Source organism: Phoca vitulina, unplaced genomic scaffold, assembly GCF_004348235.1.
Source record: "Phoca vitulina isolate PV1807 unplaced genomic scaffold, GSC_HSeal_1.0 scaffold2, whole genome shotgun sequence".
Taxonomy (NCBI): Eukaryota; Metazoa; Chordata; class Mammalia; order Carnivora; family Phocidae; genus Phoca; species Phoca vitulina.
In genome coordinates this window covers 99,748,588-99,758,110 of record NW_022589705.1, presented here as the reverse complement: position 1 = coordinate 99,758,110, position 9,523 = coordinate 99,748,588, and the positions used below count along the sequence as shown (strand labels likewise).

Genomic DNA, 9,523 nt, shown 5'->3' with positions numbered 1-9,523 from the left:
TACTGCTGGGCCCAGAGCCTCCTCCCCAAGCCTCCTGGGGGCTGAGGCGCTTCTTGGAGTGTAAGGCATGTCGGGGCCGCCTCCCGCCACCCCCTCGACCAGCCCCTGCCTGCCTGCCAGTCCCAGCGAGACCCGGGAGAAGCCTGCCGTCCTGGAAGGAGAAGGCCCTTGGGGTCTCTGGGGAGGGCCTGAGGAGGCTGTCACATGGCCCCTCGGTCAGGACCCTGCGCATAACCCCCCGCCCCCCAGCCTCCCAGCCCGCTGGGACAGCACCCATGCTGCCCTGCCCTGACTCGGGGGGCGCTCCCCCAGCCCCCCACCCGGCTCTGCCCTACGCCAGGACAGGTCGCCACGGGCACCGTGCTGCCCCAGAGGGCCCAGGCCACAGTGCGTCTCCCCCGCCAGCCCGGCCGCTGGCGGATCTGACGGCCAGACCAGTGTCTGCGGCCAGGCCTCTGCGGACCCTCCCTCTTCTATCTTGAGAATTCACATTTCTTGTGGATTTGTCTGTGGGACACGGTGCGAGGACAAGGGATCAGGTCAGGGTGAGAGCAGCTGCCTCTGGTGTCACCCAGCATGGCCGCGCCGTTGGCAGACGTGCCCGCCAGTCCCAGGGCAAAGCCCCGGGAAGGGCTGCTTGGCACTGGTCAGAGGGGCCCTCAGCCAGGCGTCCCAGCGGGCGGGAGGCGGGGGGACAGTGGGACGGGCCAGGGAACCCCGTCCGGCTCAAACACGGGTCCGTGGGGGCTGAGCTCTCCCCAGGCCTCGCTGAGTGGCCCCTGCCCCCGGGGCCTCAGCTGCCCCCCCAGGAAGCTGGTGGGGGGCGGCGGTGGGGAGAGCCTGCCCGCGGGTTTGCTCGGACGACCGGAAAGCAGCCGGTTTCACGGGCCGTGTATGCAGGCCTGCGGAGCTGGCTTCGCTCCGTGTCTGCGAAGGGCCCGAGGGGACAGACTCCCCCTCTCCGCCCACGTCCAGGGCTCCGGGGGCCTCGGTCTGCTAAGGGAGCGGACTCTGAACTTGTGTCCTGGGTTTTGTGACCGAACCCTGCGGGGCTGATTTGGAAAGAAATACCGGAGGACCCCCCGGACAAGCTGGGAAACACAGCAGTGGCTTCTCTGCCCAGCACGTTTTTCTTCCTAAACTCAAACATCATTTTCATTGTTTTTTTGACAGAAGTGTGGCTTCATCTAGAAGAGAGGAAAGAGCCTCAGAGCAAGTTGCCGAGCCTCAGGGGCAGACCGCGGCGGATGGTGAAGCTCAGACAAAGCTGGGGGACTCTGGAGTGTGTGGCCCTGCTGACCCCTGGTTGTCCACGCGGGACTCGGCCTCCATGTTGACGCGGACACGTGTGGGTGCAGCCCCCATCTGCCTCCTTGCACTTTGGGCAGGGCGCAGCCCCTAGGGCCCAGGCACTCTGACCCAGGAGTCTGTGGGTCCCGGGAATGGAAGCTTTCTGGGGACCCACTGCTGGGGACACCGGCAGTCTGTGCCTTCCTAAGGGCCAGTCAGAGGCAGAAGCCCGGCTGAGCCAGGCTGGCAGCATCTATGGCCACCTGAGCTCTTGGAACCAGAAGGCTGGCGGATGCAGCTTGCTTCCCACACGTCAGGCTCAGAACTACCTCAATTCCCCGGTCATGGAGGTTCGGAAGCCCCTTTCCCTCGCTGGCTCCCATGTCTCCCGGTGGCCTGCCGCTGTGGTCAAAGCTGGCGCTCTAGCGTCGGCTCCACCAGCTCTGGAGGCCGGGACTGAGCAGGGGCGAGGACCAACTGGGATGACCAGTCTGCCAGCCATGAACTGGTTCAGTCCTGTTAAGGCAAAACTGGATGGGAGACCGATGAGGGAAGAGCAGGAAGGGCAAAGGGAGGGGGCAGCTGCCAGGGGGGTGATGAGAAAGGCTCTCTGGCTTTGGGTTGGTTTTGACGTAGGGATCCTTTCCTCCTCTGCCACTTCTTGCCTTTAGTAAGAGCACAACTGTTCCATGTGAGCCTACCACCTAACGACAAACGAACCTCCGCTCCATACATCCATAATTACATCCATCCCCCACCACGCTCCCACCGGACCACCCATCCGTCTATCTGTCTGTCCATGCATGTACTCATCCCTCTGTTTATCCACACTCCCATCCATTCATCCACCCAACTGTCCATTTGTCCATCCACCCATCCAACCATCCACCCAACCATCCATCTGTCCATCTACCCAACCATCCATCTGTCCATCCATTCACCCATTCACTGTCCATCCATCCATCCACCCATCCACCCATCTACCCAACCACCCATCTGTCCATCCATCCAACCATCTGTCCACCCATCTACCCATCCACTGTCCGTCCATCCATCCATCTATCCATCCACCCATCCACCCATCCAACCATCTACCCAACCACCCATCTGTCCATCCATCCAACCATCCGTCCACCCATCCACCCATCCACTGTCCGTCCATCCATCCATCCGTCCATCCATCCATCCATCCACCTAGCCCTCCTTCCAGTTATTCCGCTACCCATCTCCCTGCACACCTCCTCTGCCCAATTTGTCTCCAGTGCCTCCCATTCTGCCTGGCACAGAGTAGGTGCTCCACATTCACCCATTCATTCAACAATTATTTGCCAAGGGCCTCCTAAGGGTCACGCACTGTGCTAGATGCTGAGGTTATACAAGTGAACAAAACTGACCAAATGCCTCCCTTTGGAGGTTGCAAACCAGACAAGTGAAGTGCACCTGTGCAGAGGACGTGAGCTGGGGAGGGAGCAGGAAGTGTTTGCTGGAGGTGGGGTGAGGCTTCAGAGCTGGTGGCCAAGGAAGGCCTCATGAGAAGGTGGCATCTGGGAGATGAGCAGTGTAGGCAGAGTGAAGAGCATATGCAAAGGCCCTGAGGCAGAAACATGCCTGGCAGGACGGAGGAGCTGTAGGGGCCGGTGTGAGTGGAATGCTGAGAGCCAGGGGGAGCAGCAGGAGGTGAGGGCAGTGAGCATGGGACCAGCTCTGGTCGGCCTGGAGGTCCTGGCACAGACTTGGGGGATGAGCCCTGACAGAACTGCTGTGTGCAGAAGCTGCAGGGTGTGGGTGGATGGAGTCAGGCTGGGGATGCACTTTGAAGCAGGATGGACAAGACTTGCCATGGACCACAGGGCAGGAGCGAAGCACAGGCAGAAGCCAAACATTTGTGCCTGAACAACGAAGACTACAGGGTGGGGGGGTGGGGGATGCCCCAGCGCGGGGCCGTCAGGGAGCCGAGGGAGCAGCTGCTGTGTGGGTGTGGGGACAGTGTGTGGTGCCCCGAGGGCGGGGTGGGGGGCCCCATCCTGGAGGGTGGGGGGCAGGGTGCAGACGCAAGTGTAGGAGGGAAGTGGGTGCTGGACGGAGGGGCACGGGGTCTGTAGGGTTCCCAGGATGGGAAGCAGCAGTGTGCTTCTCGTGGCTGGGGGCTGGGTGCTCCCCTCCCCGTTCCTCATTCCTCGGAGAATGACGGAGAAGAGTGGTGGGCTTCGAGCGAGGGCCCAGCCTAGCTCCAGCCAGTGCCGGGTGGGCACAGGCTGAGCCCCAGGGGCCACGGAAGCTGGAGCCGGGCGGAGGCCTTGGATCCTGGCTCTGGCCTGCTCAGTGGAGGCTGAAGGAGGCCCCACCACCCGCCCTTCCCTGTCAGCCTGCCACAGCCTCCCCAAGTCTCCCCGCTCCCCTGCCCTGCCCCGCTCCCAGGCCCTGGGTGGGTTTCAGAGGCAGCTGTAAAATCCAAGAAGTGTCCCCCAGACACGAAGCTCGTTTCCGGAAAACCAATCACCTGCTGCTGCCTCTTGATTTCTCATTTGGCAGCGGGTTCCCATGTCCCCGGGCTGCCTGTGAGGAGGGGTGCCGAGCCACCCTCCAAGGCCGGGATCGTGGGCGGGAGGCAGTGCTGGCTCGGAGGGGACAGGAGGGCCGGCTTCACTGCCAGACTCTTTGGGGAGCTGGGTGGGGCAGGACCGCCCCCTCCCCAGCCTGGCCTGGGCTCCCCCTGGGGACTGGAGGTGCCAGCCAGAATGGGGCCTGGCTGTGTGGGAAGGGGCTTGCTGTCAGGGTCAGGCGCCTCTCGGGAGTCGGTGTTGAGCGTTTTATTGAAGCCATGGGATGCTTGAGGGGGGCCCTCCAGCCCGCACTCAGTCCCACCGCGGAAGTGCAGGAAGGTGCCCCGCAGAGCAGAGGGGGCTTCTCTCCATTCGAAGTGAGGATGGTCTCCCGAGGGGCATACTGGTGGCTGTCAGGAGCATGGGGGTGGCTCCCCTAGCTCGGGGGTTCGGGGCCTTCTCCAGGGACGTGGGGCTGCTGGTCCGTCCCCTTCCCCAAGACCCGAAGGTGTTTGAAGGCGGTGGGCAGCGTGTGGCCCAGGAAGGGAGGGTCGGTCACATCGCGGATCATGATGACATACTCCCCTGCAAAAGACAGGCGCTCAGACGAGGCCCCCAGGGCCCCTGACTCCCCCCCCAGGCTCCTGCCCCTGCCTCTCTCCGGCCTCGGTTTCTGTCCCCCCACACACCCTGCCTGGGACCCTGGGACCCTGCCTCAGTGCCCCGATGGCGGCTCCAGGCCTTCTCCTCGGCTGGTGACCCTGGGACCCGGGGGTGCGGAGAGCCCCTCACCGCTGACGGGGCTGCACGGCTGAGTGCAAGGATTCTTTTGAAAATATTCCCTATCTTTTTAGGAGAAAGAGAATTCGTTTCCTCTAAAATGTTTTTTTAAACAATGAAGCTTCTGAAAACGTGGCCGCCTGGCCGGCTGTGGGCTAGGGCAGGAGGGCCGCCCTCCGGTGCGCTCGGAAGAAGGAGAAGCACTTTCCCTCTTGCAGTCTGTAAACTGTCTGCAGAGCTTCAAAGTTGGAGAAACCATAAAAAAGAAAATAAGAAATAACAGAAAGTGCGGTTGCCATAGAAACCGTCCTCTCCCCTCCCCCGAGCCCAAGGGGGCTGGCACCGGAGCGTGGAAAAAGCTCGCTGGGCTGGCCCGGGCTCACACCAGGAATGCAGCCGCAGCTGAGATGGGGCGCAGGATTCGGCTCACACCGTCAGAGGGAACATTCCAGCGCCCCGGTCTGGAAAGCAGGCCCTCTCCCCGCTGCGCCCTGCGGACACCGCGTGTTCCTGGGGCAGGATGAGAAAGGGCTTCGGCGGCAGGAATTTGCTGGGCTCTGAGTCAGTTCCTTCAGCAACTCGGGGGGCCTGGGAGGGGGCCCACATTCCGCAGCCCGGGGCACCAGGCCCCCTGGTCGGCCTGGAGGAGACGCCGTGCATGGCAACGCCGCAGTGTTTCCAAGCAGCACGGGTTTCTAGGTGTTCCCAGGAACACAGCTCCCCAGCCTGTGGCGCCGGCTGGGGAGCAGGGCGCAGTGGGCAGCGGCCGCAGAACCCAGCCCAGCCCTCGTCTGACCTCGCTCCTGACGCTCTTCTCCCAGAGGCCGGGAGAGGGTCTGGCTGGTGGCCACCCAAGGCCCGGCCCACACGGTCTGGCCGCGGGCCCGGTGCCCGGCGTCCCCACAGAGACGGCGCTGCCCACATCTCAGGGACCTGGCCACCCGCTGGCTTTGCCCCTCGCGGTCTGGAAGTTGCTGCTCCTCAGGGCCTGGCCCTCCTCCAGCCAATCCCCCATCGGCCCCTCCCAACTCAGCGTGGGGCGTCCCCTCTGCCCACCCTCGCCCCCTCCCGCTGGGGCGCGCACGAGGGTCCCAGGGGCCTGAAGTGTAGACTCGTGTGGCTGCTGCTGGGGCTCCCAGTGCCAGCCCAAAGGGGGACGTGGGGGGCGCTGCCCAGGACCCAGCCCTCCTCCTGCACAAGGTGGGCTCAGGGGCCACGGGCCCTGCCAACACTCCCAAATACACGCGGGGTCAGAGGGGGCCCAGACCTGGAGGCCTGCCAGCCTTCCAATCAGGACCCTGGACACAAGGAACCGGGGATGTTCACTTTGCCCATGGGGACAGAAGGGCACCCAGGATGGGGATGGGCAAGCACCCCTCACCATACCCTGCCCCGTGCCCGCAGCCCTCTGAAGGGACAGAGGCTGGAGAGGGTCTTGTGGCGGCCCTGGGCCCATCCGTGTCCCCTCCACCTCTGGTGCCTCTGGGGGTGCCCGGGTAGTGTGGGGGTGGCCAGGCTGGGAGCTGCCCGAGCCACGGTCAGTGTTGAATTTAGGGGTGCATTCACGGGAAGGGGGTTTTTCCAAAGGGTCCACAACTATGATACATGCAGATTGTGGGGTGACCAGTGGCCTTGGCCCGTTCGACTGAGCCCTCCTCCTGCCCACCTACCTGGGAAGGCTGCTGCCGCCGGCTCGGTCGTGGCCGCCCCGTCAGGCCTGCAGGGAGAAGAGGAGGAAACCCCTGGAAGACTGCAGCCCCGAGGACGGCAGAGACGCCGCAGTCCTGGCCCCGCGTGGGCCCAGCCACAACCATCCTGTCCGGAGGCCCCACCCCTGCCTTCCGAGCGCAGCGTGCGCACTCCTGCTGGACAGCTCTCTGCCCCCCTGCCGGTGCCTTCCCGTCTACACCCGAACACGCCCGTGGACGGACGCTGGAGCTGGAGCCTCACAAGCTCGCCCGTTTCCACAGCTGGTGCCGCCGCGTGCACAACCAGGTGTAGCTTTTGGGGGCACCGAGGCCGCACAGCGCCGGGCAGAGCAGCCGCCCAGGAAAGGGCCGATGCGCCGGGTCCACTGTGTTTGGCATTTATATTCCAGTGGCAGCTGGGCTCCGCGGGAGGTGGGGCCGTGGGGGGCACTGGTGTGTCCCCTTGGGTCCCCCTCAGAAGGACTGAAGGTCGTTACCTGGGAGACTCACAGGAAGGGACAAAGTAGCAGGCAGAGACAGGAGGGCTGGGCCCAGGCCTGGCCCCAAGTCTGAGGGACGGAGACCCTCACTTCTGGCCACGGCAGCCCCAAGAGGGCCCTGGTGGGCAGCCCGAGGCAGCAAGCCTGAGGCCGAGGGCTCCGACCCGACCGGAGGATCTCCTCTCCGTGGTACGCGGTGATGTGCCCGCTCCGCCCGCCTGCGGGGGCGGTCACCCGCCCGGGGGACGTGCCGTGTGCCGGTGAGGACACCTGGAGCACGTCGTCAGCTTCTGCCCTGGGTCAGGCCCTCAGCCTCCTCGCAAGGTGGCAAGCCGGGGCAGTGTGGACGCCCACCTGAGTCCTCCAGCTGCTGGACGCACTTTCCTGGTGGGACAGAGGCCCCGAGTGTGGCGGGCTGGGCTTTGCCCTGAATTATCTATCCAATGGGACTTGGGCAGGGGGGCTGGGGGACTCCTCCCACCCCTGCCCTCCATGGCTGTTGGTTTCCTGTCATCAGAGCAGGGGCGGGGGGCTGGAGGCCAGGGGGCTCCCTGGCATCAGTTCGGCGACCCGCCAGGCTCCGACCCTGTGCCAAGCTTAATTACCACAGGCATGGTTTGGGTGATAAAAAATTAAAGACAAAAGATTTTAAAATTACTTCATTTCAAGTGGGGGAAAATGGGCCTTGGCTTGGACCCAGGAGCCACGTTACAAATTCTGAAGTGTGGGTGAGGAGGGGAATGCAGATAAATAATTCAGCACTAAGAATAACCAGAGTCTGTCAGCCTGCCAGCTTCAAGAGAAATAGACGGGGTTACAAGAATCCTGAGAGTTTTTACAGAACCCCCAGGGCTTCAAGAAAGCAGAGGCAGAGCCGGGAAGGAGCGGGGGAGCCTTGGTGTGAGGTGATGCCGGGGGCGCCCATTAGCGGGATGGCTCTCCAAGCCGCGCGGGGTGAGGGCACGGAGCCCTAGGAGACCTGGGAGGCGCGTCCGAGAGCCGGGCGGCTGAGGGTGCAGCCGGAGCCCTGGGCAGCAGGAACCCTGCACTGGGCACGGACCTTGCATACAGCACCAGGCGGAGCCTCCAGGGTTCAAGGGCGATCAGGGCAGGGAGAGGTGACAGGCCTCCTGGGCAGACTTGGGAGCCCGTGGTGGGTGGGCAGGGGGCTGGGGGCCTGGGGCTCAGGGGCTGGTGCCGGGAGCTGGAATGGGGCCGGGGCCCAGCACTGCATCCTGTGTTTTCTCTTGATCTGCAGCTGGTGTCCTTGTCCTCAAGCTTCCTGTGCTTGGGGTTCCTTGTGTCTTGAATCTACAGGTTTATATTTTTCATGAAGTTTGAAGACATTCTGGCCGTCATTGTTTCTTCTGTCACTTTCTCCCCTGCAGCACTTGGAGCCTCTGATCCTGCATGTGGTTGGCCGAGAGGCGCCGTCTGGCTCGTGATGTTCAGTCTTTTCGTTCCGGGTTTCATTTGGGGGGTCGCCAAGGCTGTGCCCGCAAGCTCACGGCTCTCGTTTCCTTCCACCCGTCCCTGCCCACATTTTTCAGCTCCGGCGGGTGAGTCTACTCCTTCACGCCTCCGTGTCTGCCGAGCGTGGCCAGTCTTCCCTGCTGGACATGCACAGTCCACTCACAGCGTTTCACCTCCCCATCTACTGACTCTCCCATTTGTGTCATTTCTGGGTTGGCTTTGATTAGTTTATTTCTTCTCATTATGGGTTGTACTTTCCTGCTTTCTTCGTGTGCCTGGTAATCTTTGGTCAGATGTGAGACATCGTGAATTTTACCTTCTTGGCTACTGGCTACTTTGTATTCTTTTTTTTTTTTTTTTTAAGATTTTATTTATTTGACAGAGAGAGATACAGCGAGAGAGGGAACACAAGCAGGGGGAGTGGGAGAGGGAGAAGCAGGCTTCCCGCTGAGCAGGGAGCCCGATGCGGGGCTCGATCCCAGGACCCTGGGATCATGACCTGATCCGAAGGCAGACGCTTAACAACTGAGCCACCCAGGCGCCCCTACTTTGTATTCTTATAAATATTCTTGATGCTGTTCAGTTCCTTAGAGATGGTTTGATCCTTTTGGGTCTGGCTTTAAGGTTTGTTAGGTGGGGTTCAAGATAGGGTTCATTATTCCCCACTACTAAATACTCTTCTGATGTCCTGTGAATCTGGAGGTCTTCCAGGCTGACCGCTGGACCGAGCACTCTCCACAGCCCTGTGTGAGCTCTGGGCAGGGCTCGCTGTGACCCTCTCTGTGGTTTTCCTGGCCTCAAGCACGTTCCTCATGCTCTGCAGATCTCTAGGACTCTCTCCTCTCCCATGCCCCCTCCTGCAGACTCTAGCTGCCTTGGCTTTCTAGGACTCCCAGCTCCATCTCTGCCCTTGGGGGGACCCCTGGAACTGCTGGGTCCCCTCCCTGCACCACAGCTGGAAATGCTCAGGAAGTGAGCTGGGGCCTCTAAGTGTTGTGAAGGCTGGCTGTTGTTTCCTGGATCTTGTCCAACTTGTTTGTTGTTTACCTGTGTGTGTGGGAGGGCCAAATCCTGCCCCTTGCACTTCATCCTGGCTGGAAGCAGAAGCCTGTTTCTGCATCTGTAGACCAAACTGGAATGTGGTGCCCCGATGGCCCCAGCTCGTGTCCTTGTGGTCCGTCCTGAAGGGCTGGGGCTCCTCGTGGAGGGCAGAGCATGAGGCCTCTGCCACTGCTATTTGGGGTCATCC

The 9,523-nt window shown here is 62.3% G+C and overlaps 1 protein-coding gene across 2 annotated transcripts in view; it reads right to left on the bottom strand.

Moving 5' to 3' along the window:
• Positions 1-4,034: 4,034 nt before the first annotated feature.
• MORN1 (MORN repeat containing 1) overlaps positions 4,035-9,523 on the bottom strand; it is a 52,108-nt gene continuing 46,619 nt past the window's right edge. The window contains exons 12-13 of one of the 2 annotated variants that reach the window (XM_032395287.1): positions 6,284-6,330; positions 4,035-4,418 (exon numbers count right to left, since the gene is read on the bottom strand). In XM_032395287.1, coding sequence (XP_032251178.1) covers positions 4,270-4,418; positions 6,284-6,330 — 196 coding nt within the window. In that variant the 3' untranslated portion in view covers positions 4,035-4,269. The remainder of the gene's footprint in view (positions 4,419-6,283; positions 6,331-9,523) is intronic. The other variant, XM_032395278.1, reaches the window with a different exon arrangement.